This window comes from Rhinoraja longicauda, chromosome 10 (genome assembly GCF_053455715.1).
Source record: "Rhinoraja longicauda isolate Sanriku21f chromosome 10, sRhiLon1.1, whole genome shotgun sequence".
In the NCBI taxonomy this organism is placed as follows: domain Eukaryota; kingdom Metazoa; phylum Chordata; class Chondrichthyes; order Rajiformes; family Arhynchobatidae; genus Rhinoraja; species Rhinoraja longicauda.
The window spans coordinates 38,286,297-38,309,464 of NC_135962.1; the positions used below are offsets into that span (position 1 = coordinate 38,286,297).

A 23,168-nucleotide genomic window follows, 5' to 3' on the forward strand; every position below is an offset into this window, starting at 1 on the left:
AACTCAAATCTTGTAATTTCCGATATTTTAGCATTTATTCTGCTTTAGTGAACAGTTTACTCAGATTCAAAACATGAGTCCTTCATCAGCATCTATATTGTGTACATAAAAGTTGTCAAATTTACATCTTTTGCTCATCTTCCAACTTTTCCCAGCCTGTGATCAGTTTTGGGATCTGCTATTATTGATTGAACAGCGACAATAGCTTCATTAATCTTGGTCTGAAGGTCACGTAATTCCTCAATATGCAGCAGTCGGAGAACTCTTGCAGCTTCATTCAAAGTGGCATCTATGAAAACAACATATACATCTCAATGTTTACGTCAAAACACCAGAGGTACAATGGTCCTCCCTGTGGTCTTACTATGCTAAGATTTAAAATATCTGAGCTGCAGGAGAGGGGAGAGGTTAGCAGGCTAAGACTTTATTCCTTGGTGTGCAGGAGGTAGAGGGATTTTCAAATCATGAGGGAAACAGATAAGGTAAATGCATCTTTTTTTCAGAGTAGGGGAATCAAGAACTAGAGGGTATGAGTTTAAGGTGCGAGAGGAAACATTTTCACACAGAGGACGTGGGTCTATGGAATGAGCTGCCAGAGGAGGTGGTTGAGGCAGGTTCGATAAGAAGATTTAACAAACAATTAAGACAGGTGAATGGATAGGAACGGTTGAGAGGGATGCTGGCCAAATGCACAGAAATGAGACTAGCTTAGATGGGGCAGCTTGGTCAACATGGGCAAGTTGAGCCAAAGGGCCATTTCAATGCTTTTTTCCTATACATACCAGCTGTAGGATGTTCCCATAAGATTATTAATTCAATGGAATTCTACTTACCTCCTGTCTCAAAGCCAAGTAGATGCTTTTCTAAGCTTACAGTAAAACCCTGGAAAAAAATTGAGTGTTTGAGCAAATAAAGTCAGAAAATAAAGTAGTTAAAATTTTGTGTCTGTCTTTGAGCAATTATATCCAGTCCTCAAAATCCACAAGGCAAGATTTGCCACTAGATAAGCATACAAAGACATTTCCAGCAGAATCTGGTTTCTTCCTTGTTTTCCTTCCTCTTGAATAAAAGGTGCATTATCCGCGGAGCTACAAACCTTTACAATTCATGGCTAAAATGTTGGGTGTGAGTTGGTGATATGCAGAAATATGGTTGTTGTAATTTTAGCCAAGTGTTAGTTTAGGAACAGAAATATGCTGTTTACAAAAATTATATTAGGCTATATCTTAATCTATCCATCTTGGATAGACACAAAGTGCAGGAGTAACCCGTTTTGGGTTACAAATCCCTTAATTAACAATCTGAAAGGTTCAATTGACTCAGCCTCAATAGCTCCTTGGAAAGAAGTCAAAGGTCTTCCGGAAGTGTATCCAGTATGGAACCAGAAGCTGTAAATGGGTCTAACCAGGGCTATGTCCACATTACCCCTCACCTACCTCAGTTTAAAAATAGTGTTAAAGTATTAATTCTTGTATGCATTTGCAAAAGAATTTAAACCTTGATCTCCAACACTGATGGTCAGACTGTATATAAATTCCAAAATAGTATCCTAATATTTTCACCAGCATGGAGGGAAGTAAAATTAAATCATAATCAGTTTTAGAAATGGCTCCACTTTTTGAAAGATCACAATTAAAATCAACAATGTTGACCACCTTAAAAGTTATGGGAATAGCTTACAAGAAACTCTCTATAACAAGAGATAGACACTTTATTACACTGCAACAATGTTAGATTATTGCTCTGTGCTAACAGAACAAGCAAGATTGCTATCCGCCAAATAAAACGGGATACAAAGACGTTCCACTCACAATTGTATGCACGATCTAACTTAATCGAGAGAAAAATACAGTTATCATTTGTGTTCATAACTATTTTTGAAAAACAATTTACCTCCTTTGCACGGTTTGCGTTTGCAATGGCTTCTGGGCTTAATCTCTCTTGCACCAATATACGAATTGCCTAAAATCAAAATCATTACTGACAAGTCAATCTGCCCAAGTATAATGAAATTAAAATTGCACAGGCTCAAATGGCAATAGTTCAACAGTGATAAAATAACTAAGTAGCTATATGTATAGTTTGTGACAACTCAATTTACTTATTAAACAAAACAAGAAATTTGAAGACCAACATACAAAATTAATATCAGGAAAGAAATCTATGAAGCATTCAATGATTTATTTTTGAACTCTGTGGAAACAAAGCTTTTATCCATCTGGTCAAAGCCAGAGAATCTCTTCCTGATCATTTTCCTCCCCTGATCCCATAAGGACCCTTGCTATTTCCCTCAACTACACCATCTGAAACCATATCATTGGTGTCCCTCCACCAAGCCTCTTGATGCCTCTGCTGTGTCTGAACTGTCATATCGCTTGGTTGATGTCGCTGAAATTTCATCCAGCTAAGTATTAGAAGACACAAACATCTTTCCCAAGACTCCAAAACCACCTCTCTCCCAGGAGAGAAGTCCAAGGCCAACATAGAACACTTGAACTGATTGAGAATGATCACATTGAGTGGCGGTGCTGGTTCAAAGGGCCGAATGGCCTCCTCCTGCATATTTGACATATTTAATACACCCATCTCAACCCCTGTGCTGTTGAAATCATCATTCACTGGACGCGGCTATTTCAGTGCTTGCCTTGCCCAGCTGGCTTCCCATCTTTCAACTTCCCTGAACATGAATGCAGCAGTTAGTTGACCATCATCTAACTCTCACCAAAACTTCTGCTGCTCAACTACATTTAAGCAATATTTCAACGTTATAATTTTCATGCTTATTTTTAAATCGTTAACCTGCCTTGTCTGCCGGTGTAAATGAACTGCACCAGCCTGACCACACTTCTGAGACCACAAGCTTAAACTGCACCACCACTGTTAGCAGAGTCTAAGTCAGCCCTGTATCGCTTTATGTTTCTTCCTCTAACAAACTTCATAAACCCACCTCTTTGAACAACAATTCTATTATGATGCATTGCAGGAAAGGTCATCAATATGAACCAAAACTTGAATCGCCACAGAAGATGCCTGATTGCCAAGCATTTCTGGAGCTTTATTTTCTATACACCGTAGGCAAGCTTTTAATTTTAAAATAGGCCTTATTTTTACCTGTGCTTTTCCTTCCACACTTTTCTTCTTTAAACTGTGAAAAAAGCTCCCACCCGCTGTGTTAACCTGTTTTCGCTCTCTCTCCACCCGCTGCCCTTATACTTCTAGCATTTTCTACGCCAAGATTTTGTCTGCTATATGCAACTTTACATTTGTTTACGAAATCCAGACTCATTATAAAGTGTTTGGATATGCTTTAATTTAATAATAATAATAATAATATATTTATTTTATATAGCGCCTTAACACATACTTTAATTTAGTAGCCATAAAAACTTTTTATCGGCATTGTAGTGTAGAGGGAATGATCTTACACAAGTGGATGGGACTCATTTAATGCCTATTAAGGGGGAAAAGGGTTGTTGTTGGTTAGTTACTTAAAATTGGAGAATTCAATATTTATACCATTGGGTAGTAAGTTACCCAAGCAAGTAAGAGGTACTGTTCTTCCAGTTTGTATGTAGCCTCACTCTGGCAATGGAGGAAACCCAGGGCAGAAAGGGCAGTATGGGAATAGGAAGGGGAATGAAAATGGTCAGCAACCAGGAGATCCAGCAGGCCTTGCCGGACCGAGCGCAAGTGTACAGTAAAATGATTGCCAGTCTACGCTTGGTCTTGCGGATGTAAAGGAGGCCACATCGGGAACACCGGATGCAGTAGATGAGGTTAGAGTAGTTGCACATGAACCTCTGTCTCACCTGGAAGGACTGCTGGGGTACTGGATGGAGGTGAGGGAGGAGGTATAGGGACAGGTGTTACATCTCCTGTGGTTGCATTTTACATTTGTTTACGAAATCCAGGCTCATTATAAAGTGTTTTGGATATACTTTAATTTAGTAGCCATGAAAACTTTTCATCAGCAATGTAGTGTAGAAGGAATGATCTTACACAAGTGGATGTGACTCGTTTATAGCTCAGTAGTGAAGCTGGTTTGGCTTACCTTCAACATTATCAGGTAATCGTCATGCCGCTGGATTTGCAAGAGATTAGCTAATGCCATCACACCAGCCTTAAAGTCGGGGTTGTTCACTGCATGAAAAGGAATCAAGACATTTTTGTTTAGTTTAGGGCGCTGAAACAGGCCCTTCGACCCACTGGGTCCGCACCAATGATCCCCGTGCACTAGCACATTGGGAACAATTTACAATTTTTACCAAACCTGCACATCTTTGGAGTGTGGGAGAAAACCAGAGCACCCGGAGAAAACTCACACGATCACGGGGAGAACGTACAAACTTCGTACAAACAGCACCCGTAGTCAGGATCGAACCCGGGTCTGTGGCTCTGCAAGGCAGCATGCCACTGTGCCGCCCATAATGGTTGTGGACCAGAAAATATATGAACAGAAGTGTCCATTTACTTCAACTTTGAAAAAGCTACACTTAGATCCTTAATACAAGTATAAAGAATGGAGGGATTTTTTAAAATCTTGCCCCTCCTTGTACTCCCAATTCAATCTCGGGTTGTGTGGGAGAATGCATCAGAGGTTGTAAACTGCACCCTCTACAGGCCATTTGCTTCTGTAAAAACAGTACATAAAGGCCTGAAATTTGATGCAATAGCAATACTGATGAACAGTTCAAATAAAGGTACTGGGCTTCCCAATCCTCCAGTAGCAAAATCACACTCTAACTTGCTGGAAATCCAATGTGCTACAACTAAGCAGATAGCTGATACAAATTCAAAGCTCCAGAGCTCTATACAAAAATCAAAAACACAGAACACTGAGACCAGTCTGAAGAAGGGTCTCGACCCGAAACGTCACCCATTCCTTCTCTCCTGAGATGCTGCCTGACCTGCTGAGTTACTCCAGCATTTTGTGATACCTTCGAAAACTGAGACCAGTGACATTTCTCTAGTAAATCTGTGGCTGTGCTGCAAGTATTAACAAAATGTCAAGGATGGTTTCAGTTTGCATTAAAACTGAAACTGTACATGCAGAAATTAACCTCAAGAACAAACCAGCACTGTCTGAAGTTGTAGGAAAGAACTGCAGATGCTGGTTTAAATCGAAAGTAGACACAAAATGCTGGAGTAACTCAGCGGGACAGGCAGCATCTCTGGAGAGAAGGAATGGGTGACATTTCGGGTCGAGACCCTTAATGTCACCCATTCCTTCTCTCCAGAGTTGCTGCCTGTCCCGCTGAGTTATTCCAGCATTTTGTGTCTACTGTCTGAAGTTGTCGCCTGAACCAAATATTTCAATAGCATTTGTAATGTGTTAGTAATTCGTAAGCTCAATAAACATGAAAATGAAACCAGTATTATGCCTGACTAATAATATAGAGGAGATTTTGATATTCTTGGAATGGCAATAAAGGAAGTAGCCTCAACCTGCTAAACAATTAATACTGGACTTTTTTTAACACTATTCTACAGTGGTGTGATCACAGCGGAGTCAGATCTTTCCCCTGAATTTAATATTTTGGATAATTTGCTAATCAACTTTTTCTTGCTGAGCAAATCCATGCCATCAGCCAAACATTCCTGCATATAAAGGCATGTCAGCTATTATGGCATCTTCTGGTGTTCCTATAATGCCATTATGTTACGCTGGTATCTGCAAGCTTTCAGAAAGCTCAGCCCAAATGGTAATATAACCGACAACAACAATAACATTCACTAATCTAAACAGCTAGGGGTGGGAGAAAGCTGGAGGTGGGAGTGGCAAGTGATAGATGGATACTCTCCAAAGACGTACAGGTATGTAGGTAAATTGGATTGGTAAATGTAAAAAGTCTCCCAAGTGTGTGTAGGATAATGTTAATATGCGGGGATCGCTGGTTGGTGTGGACTCGGTGGGCTAAAGAGCCTGTCTCCGCGCAGTATCTCTAAACTAAGCTAAAGGTGAGGGGGAGGGGGGGGGGGTTGTTTGGCAGATGGGTGAGCAAAGAGAGATGAAACTGAGTCAAAAGGGTGCCAAAAGGGAATCATAAGGAGGAAAGGTAAATTAAATGTAAAACCATAGGGATATGGAAGAGGGGGGATGGGGTAGGGACAAAGAAAGGATGGGGCGCAGACAAGGAGAAATGGGTGCTCGCTGGGGTGGGATGGAGGCACAGGAAAGACGGGGTGGGAGGGAAAGGGGGGGCTATTACCATAAAATTGGAGAATTCAATGTTTATAGTCTGTAGTCAGGTTCAGAGTGTATAATTAGCAGATCAAAGTTATAACACCAACTGCACTCTTTGCTTTGCGTCACAATATGTCATTGTTGCGCTCAGTGTGGGTTCTCGAACATGAGGGTTGGATATATAATTTGTAGTTGATTTTTAATAATAAGCCACAGGACGCTTCTCAGCTTTATGAACATTTTATTCAAATTTTAAAAAGTTTTCAGGAACTGACCCAGTTCCCGCTGATGCCGTGAAAGTATCGCTTGATTTAAATATGTCAGGGAGTAGGATTAGAGCCCAATTCGCAATCTGTACTGTTATTTTGCTGTTTGTAAGCAACCAAAACAATTTCCTAATCAATCCTAGATGACAGCACAAAATGGAAGTTTTGCATCTCCAGCTGATGCATTAACATGCACGCAAAGAACTCCCATGATAAATTCCAATCTACAGTTCCCACCCACTACTTCCTACGACAGTTTTAACCACACATGTATTATATCCATAATCTAATGAGTATCCTTTTAAAGATTAAAGTCTCTGAATGTTGACAAGTTTCTGTAGTATTTGTTCAGCAATACCTCAGGTGTTTTAACAGAAATATGTATCTACAACTTTTCAATCAATACCTACAATCTGTAAAACTACTTTCATTACATCTTTAATGACAAAACAGTGGGCCAAGTATACCGCTTACTTACCATCCAAGTTAATAAGTGGATCTGTGCCTTTAGTGGCATCATTCTTTACATTGTCTGCTGTACAATTCTTGTATTTGTCCACTGTGGAGACAAAATCAAATTAATTACTATTAAAAATGTTCACAGATTTCTCTGCATAAACATTATTTCTGATGATTGCGGAATCTGGAAGGCATAGGATACAAATTTGAAGAGATTCTTTCAGGCGCGAAATTTAAAAATGTTTTTTACATGCATAGACAATTGCTAAAGTTAATTTTATACCTGTGATTGATTGATTGATTGATTGATTGATAAGGCACAAGGAACAAAGTATGATTTGGGAATTTGGTTACAGATTCAAGGTCATGATTTAAGATTGTGTAAAGAGCCTCTTGAGAGACGAGTGCCTCGTTCTTGACATTGGGGAGGTTCACTAAAAGTATATTGCAAGTCAGCAACATTATTCCATTTGCATCGGTGCCATAAGCACAATGTACATCTAGACCTAGACACATGGAGTTGCAGATGCTGGTTTGCAAAAAAAGACACAATGTGCTGGAACAACTGTCTGAAGAAGCATCCGAACCCATATGACTTAGATGAAGGGATTAAAAGTAACATTAGCAAATTTGCGGATGACACAAAGCTTGGTTGCAGTGTGAACTGTGAGGAGGATGCTATGAGGATGCAGGGTGACTTGGACAGGTTGGGTGAGTGGGCAGATGCAGTTTAATGTGGATAAATGTTAGGTTATCCACTTTGGTGGTAAGAACAGGAAGGCAGATTATTATCTGAATGGTGTCAAGTTAGGAAATGGGGAAGTACAAAGAGATCTGGGTGTCCTTGTTCATCAGTCACTTAAAATGCATGCAGGTACAGCAGGCAGTGAAGAAAGCTAATGGCATGTTGGCCTTTATGACACGAAGAGTTGAGTATAGGAGCAAAGAGGTCCTTCTGCAGTTGTACAGGGCCCTAGTGAGACCGCACCTGGAGTACTGTGTGTAGTTTTGGTCTCCAAATTTGAGGAAGGATATTCTTGCTATTGAGGGCGTGCAGCGTAGGTTTACTAGGTTAATTCCCGGAATGGCAGGACTGTCGTATGTTGAAAGACTGGAGCGACTAGGCTTGTATACGCTGGAATTTAGAAGGATGAGAGGGGATCTTATTGAAACATATACGATTATGAAGGGATTGGACACGCTAGAGGCAGGAAACATGTTCCCAATGTTGGGGGAGTCCAGAACCAGGGGCCACAGTTTAAGAATAAGGGGTAGGCCATTTAGAACGGAGATGAGGAAAAACCTGTAGTATAAGAAAATAACTGCAGATGCTGGTACAAATCGATTTATTCACAAAATGCTGGAGTAACTCAGCAGGTCAGGCAGCATCTCGGGAGAGAAGGGATGGGTGACGTTTCGGGTCGAGACCCTTCTTCAGACTGAAGAAGGAAAAACCTTTTCAGTCAGAGTTGTAAATCTGTGGAATTCTCTGCCTCAGAAGGCAGTGGAGGCCAATTCTCTGGATGCTTTCAAGAGAGAGCTAGATAGAGCTCTTAAAGATAGCAGAGTCAGGGGGTATGAGGAGAAGGCAGGAACAGGGTACTGATTGTGAATGATCAGCCATGATCACATTGAATGGCGGTGCTGGCTCGAAGGGCCTACTCCTGCACCTATTGTTTATTGTCACATATCCCTGTTCCCCAGAAATGTTGCCTGACCCGATCACTTACTCCAGCCCTTTGAAACTTTTTTTAAACATCTAGAACCGTTTGATCTGGGAAGTTCATCCCAGAAAAAAAAATTGGAAATGCCAGAGTGGGAATGGATTCTGTTACCTGCAGACGTACAAATCAATGTGCTATATTCACATTGCACAAAGATCAAGGGTCCAGCATCAATCCTTGAAGTGCTCCATAGAAACATAGAAAATAGGTGCAGGAGTAGGGCATTCGGCCCTTCGAGCCTGCACCGCCATTCAATATGATCATGGCTGATCATGGCTGATCATCCAACTCAGTATCCTATACCTGCCTTCTCTCCATACCCCCTGATCCCTTTAGCCACAAGGGCCACATCAAACTCCCTCTTAAATATAGCCAATGAACTGGCCTCAACTACCTTCTGTGGCAGAGAATTCCACATATTCACCACCCTCTGTGTGAAAAAAAACTTTCTCATCTCGGTCCTAAAAGACTTCCCCCTTATCCTTAAACTGTGACCCCTTGTTCTGGACTTCCCCAACATCGGGAACAATCTTCCTGCATCTAGCCTGTCCAACCCCTTAAGAATTTTGTAAGTTTCTATAAGATCCCCCCTCAATCTTCTAAATTCCAGCGAGTACAAGCCGAGTCTATCCAGTCTTTCTTCATATGAAAGTCCTGCCATCCCAGGAATCAATCTGGTGAACCTTCTCTGTACTCCCTCTATGGCAAGAATGTCTTTCCTCAGATTAGGAGAACAAAACTGTACACAATACTCCAGGTGTGGTCTTACCAATGCCCTGTACAACTGCAGCAGAACCTCCCTGCTCCTATACTCAAATCCCCTCGCTCCACTGCCCAGCCCTCCACAATTACCCTCTCTACCTTCTATCATCAAGCCAATTTTGGACCTAATTTGTTTGCCTGCCATGGATTCTCACGTTTTGGGCCAGCCTGTGATACTGGACCTTTCAAGGGTCTCACTAAAGTTCATGTAGCTACATTGCTCTCAATGTACATAGTTACCACTTCAAAAAAAAATCAATTAAATCAGTGAGGAAGCACATAGAACATAGTCTGAAGAACAAATAAGAACTCTTAGAACACGTCAGAAGCAGGGTTCTGACCTGAAAGGTCACCTATTCCTTTTCTCCAGAGATGCTGCCTGACCCGCTAAGTTGCTCCAGCATTTGGTGTCTGTCTTAGAACATAGAACTGTACAGCATGGGAACTTGCCCTTCAGCCCACATCTGTGCCAACCCTGATAAACCCATCTACCTGCACAAAATCCTTATCCTCTCATCCGCTGCATGATCACGTGCCTTTTCACTATCATAAGTGCTTTTACCACCCCGCTTGGCAGCACGTTCCAGAAACACACACCTCTATGAAGGGCCTGTTTCCGAGCTGTATCTCTAAACTAAACAGAAATTCAAGGAAAGCTGATAATACCATTCATGTGGAGACACAAGAAACTGCAGAAGCTGGAATCTTGAGCAAAACACAAAGGGCTGGAGGAACCCAGTAGGTCAGGCAGCATTTGTGGAGTGAATAGACAGATGACGTTTCGTGTCAGGATCTTCTTTAGACTTGTTGTGTCCATTCCCTCCACAGATGCTGCCACAACATTCAAGCATCTTATAGCATTATCCAATCCCAAAGTTACATTTAATGAATGTGAAGAACTCTTTTTTTTAAATCACAGAGCAATAGCACAAGCATAACGCGGGTTAATTCATAAAGTTGAATGCCACACAAGATTGAAAGCTTCATACTACAAGCAATAAATAGCAATAAATAGCCCAGCTATATCTAGTGCTGTAAAGGAACATACCATTATCAGCGTATTCAAGTCTCACTGCCAAGCCCAGAAGCCAGTCAAGGTTTTCCTGTCTTTCTTGAGCCTTGAATGGGCAGTTTACATCTGCGAGAAACTGAAGGCAAATAAATCACAAATCCATTGGAATTTCAGGCTTCAAGAATTAACCATTTAAAACATTCCACATAATAGGTGAATTAAGGCTATAATATAAACTTTCAAATATAGCATTTCAGTGGTAATAATGGCCGATAGAGAATCCTACATCATGAAATACATTGGACTGTGAATATTCCAGCAGCAATGATATTTATTGTTACACAAAAATATAAATAAATATAATAAACATTTAACCATGATTTAAAATATTATTGGTTGCACTGAGGACTTTGGGGGTTTTCCCCACTATATTGTGGCCGTTAGTTTATTATTTATTTATTATATCTCATCCATATGTATCGTGTTTACAGGCCTGTTAAGAAATAATTTAATTGCTGTTGTCGGTACATATGACAATTAAACACACCCACTCTCTCTGATGCATTGTGAGAAGATTCTTCTTGGAAATCCCTCAAAATCTAGGATGATTTGCCGCAAGTCTGGTTTGGTAGAATTCCTGTAGAGGTGTGGCAGGAGTGCCTGACAGTATAGGTGGGTGCGTGGTTTGTGGCAGTGCACCCCTAGCGTTTAAGCTGGATTTCTGTGCTCCAAATGAAGCCTCTCAGTGCCATACCGAGCGCTTCGCCTCCACTTTTGAATTGTCGTGGTCTGGCGATTGCCAGAGATCATTGGAGATTTTAATATCAGAGGTTTTAATAACATTGTTGAATCTTTTGCTCTGAGATAATTAAGGATAATGTGCCCAGATAAGTGATAGGCAAAGAAAAAACCCAGCCTTTCCAATAGAACCAAATGAGCAATGATTATAATTAATGTTTGGCCCGGGAGAGGGCACAATGTTGGATTATTTACCCTGTAAATGGATTTGGAAGATTTTGTGGAGACTTGTTGGTCGTAATAATTCAGTGCTACAAGTTCCTGCTGTACATAGACTGCACGGTAATGAGATACAAGAAAACAAAATAGCAAGCAAGGGAAATCTAGCATCCATCTTCTGTGCAAATCACATAGACTTCCATTAACACTCCCAGTACAAACTACCTCAACATTTAAATATGTTATGATTTTTTAACATATTTACAGCGTCAATCAATGAATGTCATCTGTATTGTTGTTGAATGAAAATCAGAAAATCTTTGGCAAAATTACAGGAATTGCTTCTATTCATATAGTGCCTTTAAAATAGTAAAAATGTCCCTGAACAGAACCACGAGCAAACCAAATTTGCAATAGAAAATATCAGGAAAGGCTACCAAAAGAGCTACTTTCAAAGAGTGCCTTAGCGTTGGTATGGAAGGTTCAGGAAAGAAAATTTGCAAATTGGGGCCAAGGGACTGAAAGCAGAGCCACGGAATCAAGCTGCATGAATGGCAGTAAGTTCAGGACTTTGCATTCATATCCAAACGTGAAGGTTCCCAGTGTGCTGTCAGGCTCCAATCCACAAATCTATTAGTACACTTTGCTGCTACACTCCACAGGCAGCCGAGCAAACTGTGCCCAAATTTACGGAGATTCCCCAACACTTAATGCCAAGGAATCTGGTCACTGTAAATGCATGAATAACATTAGTAATTTTTTTAATGATGCATTTGTGATATTTATGCTACTTCTGTTTTTAGAAATTAATATTCTTGTGTTTTATTAGATGTACAAGATAATGAGGGGAAAGATAAAGTGAGCACTCACAGTCTCTCTCTCTCTCCCCCCCCCCCCCCCCCCCCCGGCCACCAGAGTAGATGATTAAAAAACTAAAGGACATTGATTAAGGTGATGAGGGGAGATTTAAGAAGGAGCCTCAGATGCGATATTAAAATTATTCCAAATAATGTAGAGGACCATCAAAAGGGGAAATCAGTGATGCATTTGACAACAGATTCATTTGTAAACAGCTTAAATGATTCATCACAGACCAAAAATGCACATTTAAAATGAACACCAAAAGTTCCTTTTCCAATGCAATGCTCACCTTTTCAAAGTGTTTGGGCCATTCATTATTCTGCACATTTCTGAGGTTGCCTCTCTCTTCAATTTTATAATGCCTTATCTTCTGATCTTCAAGCCACACTATTAAATTCCTGAAGCCCACGTCATCTAAAAATAAAAGCAACCTCTTTAGATACCTATTGAGAAAAAGGCAAATGGTTCGTTCAAGGCCGATTAAATGTGTTTACAAATGGTACCACTGCAGTATACAAAAGAGCAGCTCCTTTCCTGATTTTAACTACAACGCTCATTTCCATTTCCATATGGAACTGAACACGAACTTACGAACTTTCACATGAAGAATTGATGCGATTAAAATTTCTCACATAACTAAGTGCAATTCTGGTGAAAGTGGCCCAAAATATTAATTCTGGTTCATCTACGGAGTGCCGGAGGTTGAAGGGAGACCGGATACAGGCACATAAAATTATGAAAGGCGTATACAGGATAGGCGGTCAGAACCATTTTCTCGGGATGAAAATGTCACACTGCAGGGCATAGCTTTAAGGTGAGAGGGGCAAGGTTTAAAGGAGATGTGTGGAGCAAGTCTTGTTACACAGAGCAGTGGGTGCCTAGAGCACGCTGTTGAGGTGGAGATGGAGACAGATTTGATGCTGGTGTTTAAGAGGCTTCAGATAGGCACATGGATATGCAGGGAAAGAAGGGATAATGGATAGTGTGCAGGCAGCCAAGATTAGTTTATAGAAAAGTCTGAATAAAGGTCCTGACCCGAAACATCACCCATCCATGTTCTCCAGAAATGCTGCCTGACCCACTGAGATACTCCAGTATTTTGTGTCTTAAGATTAGTTTATCTATTATATTATTCAACACAGCAACGTGGGCCGAAAGGCCTGTTCTTGTGCTGTTCCATGTATATCTCCATAGAGGGTAGCCGATCTCATGAGTTCAGTATTTATATTTTTTATCTCAATTTTTCTGCGTGTGCAGTATTTTGATTAACAAAGAAAAATTAGATGCTTAGATGTGTGACTCAAATTTACTCATCTTACTGCAAGTCAAGTCAAATTTATTTGTCACATACACATACACATACTCGATGTGCAGTGAAATGAAAGTGGCAATGCCACAGTTAAGATTGTAATGATTAAAGTAGACTTTGAAAGTCGACTGTAATTGTCATTTTCTTCATAGTTTAAGAATTAAAACCACCATTGCATTGTGCACTGTAACTAAAATCTTAATTAGCTTTGAGAATCAAAAGACTGCAGATGCTGGAAATCTGAAATAAAAAGAGAAAATGCTGGGATTACTCAGCAAGTCAGGCAGCATCTGTGGAAAGACAAACATAGTTAATGTTTCTGGTCCGAGATCCTTCAGCAGAACTGGGAAAAGATTTTGAATTTTTTTTTGAATTTAGCTCTATAATAAATAACATCAACATTTATTTTTAACTTTTCCATTATTAAGCACTTTAACCTCAATATTTTTAATGGTTCAGTTATTTACTATTCTGAAGGGACATTTTGTGCTAGTTATTGGAGACACTAACTGGAAAAGTTTGCTTATTCAAATCCTGCATTGGGAATTGAACAAGTGGCTCAAAATAATAAATTATCTCATTAGTTGGTTTCAGATTTTGCCATGTGCAATTGATTTCCATTTCCATCTGTAAACATGTAAATAAATCAATGGCGCTGCTTCCATTTTGACATCTATTGCAAGAGTAAATAACAAATTCCAAACTGTAGAAAGATCTGCAGATGCTGGTTAATACGCAAAAGTTAATAAGTGATAGAATTAGGCCATTCGGCCCATCATGCCTACTCCGCCATTCAATCATGGCTGATCAATCTTTTCCTCTTAATCCCATTCTCCTGCCTTCTCCCCATAACCCCTGACACCCATACTAGTTAAGACTCTATCTATCTCTGCCTTAAAAATATCCATTGACTTGGCCTCCACAGCCTTCTGTGGCAGAGGACAGAAAGTGCTGGAGTATCTCAGCAGGACAGGTAGGATCCCTGGAGAACATTGATAGGTGATGTTCTGGGTCAAGACCCTTCTTATGACATCAGGGATGCTAGTAATTCATTTTGCAATAGAATCATTTTGGCAAAACAAAAGATCACGTAAAGTAAAGCAAGTATATGGTGGAAAAATTAAAGGCAGCAGTAGTTTGAAAGAACCTTTTTCCTCCACAAAGTATATCTATCCCATAAAGTGTAGGAAAGAACTGCAGATGCTGGTTTAAATCGAAGGTAGACACAAAATGGTGGAGTAACTCAGCGGGACAGGCAGCATCTCGGGAGAGAAGGAATGGGTGACATTTCGGGTCGAGACCCTTCTTCAGACTGATGTCAGGGCAGTGGGAGGGACAGAGATAGAATGTAGTCAGAGACAATAAGACTGGTGGGAGAACTGGGAAGGGATGGAGAGAGAGGGAAAGCAAGGGCTATTTGAAGTTAGAGAAGTCAATGTTCATACCACAGGGGTGTAAGCTACCCAAGTGAAATATGAGGTGGTGTTCCTCCAATTTGCGCTGAGCCTCACTCCGACAATGGAGGAGGCCCAGGGCAGAAAGGTCAGAATGAGAAGGGGAGTTAAAGTGCTGAACAACCGGGAGATCAGGAAGGTTAAGACGGACTGAGTGTAGGTGTTCAGCGAAACGATCGCCCACTACTGGCCACATCTTCCCATCTCCAACCCATTCTGCTTTCCGCAGAGACCGTTCCCTCCGCAACTCATCCCTTCCCACCCAAACCACCCCCTCCCCAGGTACTTTCCCTTGCAGTCGCAGGAGATGCAACACCTGTCCCTTGATTTCCCCTCGACTCCATCCAAGGACCCTGACAGCCTTTTCAGGTGAGGCAGAAAAATCCAGTATAACTATTTGGAAATGCGATGATTTGAAAGGATTCTCTTCATTCATAATCAGAATCAGACTCCTCAAATTTATTTTACCACTATATATTAAAAGAAATAACAATGCACCACCTGGTTTAGATTTATTATTGTTACTGAGGCACTGTGAAAAATGTGGTTGTGTGCCCCATGCAATCAAATCAGAGGCCCAGGAGCGGTTGGAGCAGCGTCCGGGCGGTAGGTTTAAAAACCCAGCGCGGGGCTTGTTCACACAGAGGCCCAGGAGCGGTTGGAGCAGCGTCCGGGCGGTAGGTTTAAAAACCCAGCGCGGGGCTTGTTCACACAGAGGCCCAGGAGCGGTTGGAGCGGGATAAAAACGTTCCCACACACTTTAAAAGTGGTCTGGAGGAAGCCGCTGATTGGTGGAAGCGGACTAGAGGAAGCAGCTGATTGGGCGTAACCCCGGGGTTGTATTTCTGCTTTTTGTTCGTACTTTTAGTTAAGGGTTCAGTGCTTTTTAGTAAAGGTACAGTTTATAGGATTAAGAGGGATTTGATTTAATTTGAGGGTAAGACATGTCAGGTGAGATCGGCCCCGTGGAATGCTCATCCTGCAACATGTGGGAGATCAGGGATATTGTTGGTGTCTCTGATGTGCAGGAAGTGTGTCCAGCTGCAGCTCCTGGCAAACCGCATTGAACGGTTGGAGCTGCGGTTGGACTCATCCTGGAGCATCCACGATGCTGAGGTCGTGGATAGCACGTATAGTGAGTTGGCCACACCACAGGTAAAAGATAAGCGGACAGAAAGGAAACGGGGTGGCCACTAGCCAACGTAGCAGTAGGCAGGTAGTGCAGGAGTCCCCTGCGGTCATCTCCCTCCTAAACAGATATGCCATTTTGGATACTGTTGGGGGTGATGGCTCATCAGGGGAAGGCAGCAGCAGTCAAGTTCATGGCACCGTGGGTGGCTCTGCGGCAAAAGAGGGGAGGAAAAAGAGTGGAAGGGCTATAGTGATAGGGGATTCAATTGTAAGGGGAATAGATAGGCGTTTCTGCGGCCGCAAACGAGACTCCAGGATGGTATGTTGCCTCCCTGGTGCAAGGGTCAGGGATATCTCTGAGCGGCTGCAGGACATTCTAGAGGGGGAGGGTGAGCAGCCAGTTGTCGTGGTGCACATTGGCACCAACGATTTAGGTAAAAAATGGGATGAGGTCCTACAAGGTGAATTTAGAGAGCTAGGAGATAAACTTAAAAGTAGGACCTCAAAGGTAATAATCTCCGGATTACTACCAGTGCCACGTGCTAGTCAGAGTAGGAATAGGAGGATATTTCAGATGAATACGTGGCTTGAAAAATGGTGCAAGGGGGAGGGATTCAAATTTTTAGGACATTGGAACCAGTTCTGGGAGAGGTGGAACCAGTACAAACAGGACGGTCTGCACCTGAGCTGGAATGGAACCAATGTCCTAGGGGGAGTGTTTGCTAGTGCTGTCGGGGAGGATTTAAACTAATGTGGCATGGGGATGGGAGCAGGAGCAGAGAGACTGAGGGGTGTAAAATGAGGGTAGAAGCAACAGGTAGCAAGGTGAAAAGTAAAAGTGGCAGGCAGACAAATCCAGAGCAAAAATCAAAAAGGGCCACTTTTCAACATAATTGTATAAGGGGTAAGAGAGTTGTAAAAACAAGCCTGAAGGCTTTGTGTCTCAATGCAAGGAGTATACGTAATAAGGTGGATGAATTAAATGTGGAGATAGTTATTAATGATTATGATATAGTTGGGATTACGGAGACATGGCTCCAGGGTGACCAAGGCTGGGAGCTCAACATCCAGGGATATTCTATATTCAGGCGGGATAGACAGAAAGGAAAAGGAGGTGGGGTAGCGTTACTGGTTAGAGAGGAGATTAAAGCAGTGGAAAGGAAGGACATTAGCTTAGAGGAAGTGGAATCGATATGGGTAGAGCTACGAAGCACTAAGGGGCAGAAAACGCTAGTGGGAGTTGTGTACAGGCCACCTAACAGCAGTAGTGAGGTTGGGGATGGCATCAAGCAGGAAATTAGAAATGCGTGCACTAAAGGTGCAGCAGTTATAATGGGTGACTTAAATCTACATATAGATTGGGTGAACCAAACTGGCAGGGAAGAGGATTTCTTGGAATGTTTGAGAGATGGTTTTCTAAACCAGCATGTCGAGGAACCAACGAGAGAACAGGCCATTCTAGACTGGGTATTGAGTAATGAGGAAGGGTTAGTTAGCAGTCTTGTTGTGCGAGGCCCCTTGGGAAAGAGTGATCATAATATGGTAGAGTTCTTCATTAGGATGGAGAGTGACAAAGTCAATACAGAAACAAGTGTTCTGAACTTAAAGAAAGATAACTTTGAGGGTATGAGGCGTGAATTGTCCAAGATAGACTGGCGATTGATGCTGAAAGGGTTGACGGTGGACATGCAATGGAAGGCATTTAAAGGTCGCATGGATGAACTACAACAAGTGTTCATCCCAGTTTGGCAAAAGAACAAACCAGGAAAGGTAGTGCATCCGTGGCTAACAAGGGAAATCAAGGATAGTATTAAAACAAAAGATGAAGCATACAGATTAGCCAGAAAAAGTAGCATACCAGAAGACTGGGAGAAATTCAGAGTCCAGCAGAGGAGGACAAAAGGCTTAATTAGGAAAGGGAAAATAGATTATGAGGGAAAACTGGCAAGGAACATAAAAACTGACTGCAAAAGCTTTTATAGATATGTCAAGAGAAAAAGATTAGGTAAGACAAATGTAGGTCCCTTGCAGTCGGAAACAGGTGAATTGATCATAGGGAACAAGGAGATGGCAGACCAATTGAACAAATACTTTGGTTCTGTCTTCACTAAGGAAGACATAAACCGTCTGCCGGAAATAGCAGGGGACCGGGGGTCTAATGAGATGGAGGAACTGAGGGAAATCCAGGTTAGTCGGGAAGTGGTGTTAGGTAAATTAAATGGATTAAAGGCAGATAAATCCCCAGGGCCAGATAGGGTGCACCCCAGAGTGCTTAAGGAAGTAGCCTCAGAAATAGTGGATGCATTAGTGATAATTTTTCAAAACTCTTTACATTCTGGAGTACTTCCTGAGGACTGGAGGGTAGCTAATGTAACCCCACTTTTTAAAAAGGGAGGGAGAGAGAAAATGGGGAATAATAGACCAGTTAGCCTAACATCGGTAGTGGGGGAAATGCTAGAGTCAGTTATTAAAGATGTGATAGCATATCATATCATATCATATATATACAGCCGGAAACAGGCCTTTTCGGCCCTCCAAGTCCGTGCCGCCCAGTGATCCCCGTACATTAACACTATCCTACACCCACTAGGGACAATTTTTACATTTACCCAGCCAATTAACCTACATACCTGTACGTCTTTGGAGTGTGGGAGGAAACCGAAGATCTCGGAGAAAACCCACGCAGGTCACGGGGAGAACGTACAAACTCCTTACAGTGCAGCACCCGTAGTCAGGATCGAACCTGAGTCTCCGGCGCTGCATTCGCTGTAAAGCAGCAACTCTACCGCTGCGCTACCGTGCCGCATCACATTTGGAAAGTGGTGAAATCATCGGACAAAGTCAGCATGGATTTACCAAAGGCAAATCATGTCTGACGAATCTTATAGAATTTTTCGAGGATGTAACTAGTAGAGTGGATAAGGGAGAACCAGTCGATGTGTTATATCTGGACTTTCAGAAGGCCTTCGACAAGGTCCCACATAGGAGATTGGTGTACAAACTTAAAGCACACGGTATTGAGGGTTCAGTGTTGAGGTGGATAGAAAATTGGTTGGCGGACAGGAAGCAAAGAGTAGGAATAAACGGGTCCTTTTCGGAATGGCAGGCAGTGACTAGTGGGGTACCGCAAGGCTCAGTGCTGGGACCCCAGTTATTTAGTGTATATTAATGATTTGGACGAGGGAATTGAATGCAACATCTCTAAGTTTGCGGATGACACGAAGCTGGGTGGCAGTGTTAGCTGCGAGGAGGATGCTAGGAGGCTGCAGAGTGACTTGGATAGATTAGGCGAGTGGGCAAATGCATGGCCGATGCAATATAATGTGGATAAATGTGAGGTTATCCACTTTGGCGGCAAGAACAGGAAAGCAGAGTATTACCTGAATGGTGACCGATTGGGAGAAGGGGAGATGCAACGTGACCTGGGTGTCATGGTGCACCAGTCATTGAAAGCAAGCATGCAGGTGCTGCAGGCAGTGAAGAAAGCGAATGGTATGTTGGCATTCATAGCAAGAGGATTTGAGTTTCGGAGCAGGGAGGTTCTGCTGCAGTTGTACAGGGCCTTGATGAGACCGCACCTGGAGTATTGTGTGCAGTTTTGGTCTCCTAACCTGAGGAAAGACGTTCTTGCCTTAGAGGGAGTACAGAGGAGGTTCACCAGATTGATCCCTGGGATGGCGGGACTTTCATATGAGGAAAGACTAGATAGACTGGGCTTGTACTCGCTGGAATTTAGAAGACTGAGGGGGGATCTTATAGAAACATATAAAATTCTTAAGGGGTTGGAGAGGCTAGATGCGGGAAGCTTGTTCCCGATGTTGGGGGAGTCCAGAACCAGGGGTCACAGCTTAAGGATAAGGGGGAAGTCTTTTAGGACCGAGATGAGAAAACATTTCTTCACACAGAGAGTGGTGAGTCTGTGGAATTCTCTGCCACAGAAGGTAGTTGAGGCCAGTTCATTGGCTATATTTAAGAGGGAGTTAGATGTGGCCCTTTTTGCTAAAGGGATCAAGGGGTATGGAGAGAAGGCACCTAGGTACAGGCTACTGAGCTGGATGATCAGCCATGATCATATTGAATGGCGGTGCAGGCTCAAAGGGCCGAATGGCCTACTCCTGCACCTATTTTCTATGTTTCTATGTTTCTAAATCAGATCATACATACAACCAAGTCACGACATAGGTTCGTAGGTACCGTAGGTACAGCAAAGAGGAAGTTGCAGCGGGTAGAATATAGTTCTCAGCACTTTAGCACATCAGGGCAGCACGGTGGCACAGCAGATGAGTTGGTGCCTTACAGTGCCAGAGACCCGTGTTCGATCCCGACTACAGGCACTTGTCTGTACATAGTTTGTACGTTCTCCCCATGACCTGCGTGGGCTTTCACTGGGATCCGGTTCCCTCCCACACTCCAAAGGCATACAGGTTTATAGGTTTGAATCAGTCTGAAAAATGGGTCTCGACCCGAAGCATCACCCATTTCTTCTCTCCAGACATGCTGCCTCACCTGCTGAGTTACTCCAGCGTTTTGTGTCTATCTCAGGTTTGTAGGTTAATTGACTTGGTATAATTATAAATTGTCCCTAGTGTGTAGAATAGTGCATGCGGAATCGCTGGTCGCTGCAGAATCCGTGGGCCGAAGGATCTGTTTCTGCCCTGTAGCTCTAATCTAAACAGTTCCAGAGACTTCAGTGATTCACGCTGCACTTTGGTGGTTTCTGGGATATATAATGCACCCGCAAATTGTGTGAATACATTACGCAAAACCTGGTGGGCAGAAGCAGTTAGAGGTCAGGCAAAGCCCCCTGTCACACTGGCTTTTGTCATCCCATCGGCAATCCCTCCGTTCCAAGGGACCAGCCCTGTCCACCCCACTGGTCCAGCGCCCTCCAACCCCACCCATCCCATAGGCCCTGCACCCTCTCCTCCTGTCCCACAAGCCTTACACACCCCCCATCCCGCGGGTCTTGCACACACCCACACACACACCCCTGTCCTGCACGGTCCATCGCAGGTACTGACCTCCCCAGCGTCATGGCATCTACAGGAGGCACTGCCCTAAAAAGACAACCAATATTATTAAACACCAACAACACCCAGGCCACTCATTCATCTCGTACCACCACTGGGAACAAGGTTCAGGAGCCTGGAAACTGACCTCCAGGTTCAGGAACAACTTCTTCCCAGCAACCATCAGGCTCCTGAACACTGCACAGAACTAACCTTAACAACTATGATCTCCTGTGGACCTGCACGATAGACGTACGCTTCACACTATTACTGAGGTTATTCGTTTATTATATTATTGATTATCATACATTAATTGGTTCGGTATTGTATTCACAGGCCTGTTGAGGTGCAGCGAGTAGGGATCTCATCGTTGCCGGTACACATGACAATTAAACACTCGCGTCTCCACGCCACCGCATGCCCTGCTGCCCGGGGCCCTGGTGCCCAGGCCCTGCTCCGACCCTCCCCCTGTGCAGCAGTGGGCCCGGGTCCGGCCACCACTCCGCGGCCCGTACCTTTGCAGTCAAACACGCCGCTGTTGTGATACTCTAAGGCGGTCAGCTTCCTCCGGAACATCCTGCAACGTCCCCGCACACTCAGCGCAACCGGCGCCGCCTCACCTCGCCTCCCCGGCCTGCCTGCCTGACGTCAACACGTCCGCACACGCGGCCTGCCTGCCTGACGTCAACACGTCCGCACACCCGGCCTGCCTGACGTCAACACGTCCGTACACCCTGCCTGCCTGCCTGACGTCAACACGTCCGTACACCCTGCCTGACGTCAACACGCCCGCGCACCCTGCCTGCCTACCTGACGTCCGCACCCCCGGCCTGCCTGCCTGACGTCAACACGTCCGCACACGCAGCCTGCCCGGCCTGACGTGACGTCAACGCGCAACTCATCCTGGACCCGTCGGCGCATTCCCCGGCCGCGCCGCCCCTGAGTGTATAAGAAAATAACTGCAGATGCTGGTACAAATCGATTTATTCACAAAATGCTGGAGTAACTCAGCAGGTCAGGCAGCATCTCGGGAGAGAAGGAATGGGTGACGTTTCGGGTCGAGACCCTTCTTCAGACACGCCCGCGCACCCTGCCTGCCTACCTGACGTCCGCACCCCCGGCCTGCCTGCCTGACGTCAACACGTCCGCACACCCTGCCCCTGAGTGTGACGCCATGACGCCCGGCCGCGCCGCGCCTCCCCTCGGGCGTGACGCCATGACGCCCCGCTCTGCAGGTGTACAGAGGTCTCTCATGTTCAGATTTACAGCGTATGATCACAATTCCAACAGATTATGAAGATCATGTCATAACTTCTCATTAGTTCCTGTCTCTATAAAGAACGTCACACTTGATCAATTTCCCTCCTGGAATAAAGTTCGATTGTATCGTTACGTAAATGATTCCACGGAGTTGAAATGACATCGTTCGTTGAGGAAATGCACCTTTTCCAATGGTGTTTCTGCAGATTTCCCCTATTCATTCCACAGAAGAAGCTGTCTGATATTTTTAGAACAATGGAAAGTTAACATGAAACTTCTCCCTCTCACAACTCCACCCCGAGTACCCGTGGAATTATTGATCCAGTGAGCACCCACAATGTTCCACACCTTTGCTAACCTGGTCAGGATGTGCTAGCCAACTGTCCTAGACAACAGCAAGGGCGTCTGACAGCATATGGGAGCCTCAAGCCTGAAGGTTTAGCCAACTGACAAAGTTCTGAGAGATTATCAATCGTTTTAAAATGTCTCTGATATTTACCATTTCTTTAATGTTGCGACAAAAAGGTACCTACATTGCAATGAAAGAGCATTTGAAACCTGTGCAAGGCCTAGCCTGGCATAAGTTTTGAGAGGCACATCACAAGTTACATCCGGTGTTCAGTTTTGGTCACCCTGCTGTTGGGAAAATGCCATTAAGCTGGAAAGAGAGCTGCACGATTTAGAGGATGTTGCCAGGGCCTGAGATACTGACCTGCCTTCCTCCGACCCCAACCCGGACATTGTGGTTCCGGACAGTGTAGGTCCAGACAGTTTAGGTCT

At 43.6% G+C, this 23,168-nt stretch overlaps 1 protein-coding gene across 1 annotated transcript; it reads right to left on the minus strand.

Moving 5' to 3' along the window:
- Positions 1–10: 10 nt before the first annotated feature.
- On the minus strand, positions 11–21,817 carry rtraf (RNA transcription, translation and transport factor). Its single transcript, XM_078406703.1, has 8 exons — positions 21,644–21,817; positions 12,515–12,639; positions 10,444–10,543; positions 6,929–7,009; positions 4,052–4,140; positions 1,894–1,962; positions 834–882; positions 11–289 (listed from the first exon to the last, which is right to left on the minus strand). The coding sequence occupies exons 1-8, from the start codon at positions 21,702–21,704 to the stop codon at positions 135–137; spliced, it is 729 nt and encodes a 242-aa protein (XP_078262829.1). The 5' UTR covers positions 21,705–21,817; the 3' UTR covers positions 11–134.
- Between the last annotated feature and the right edge of the window lie 1,351 nt (positions 21,818–23,168).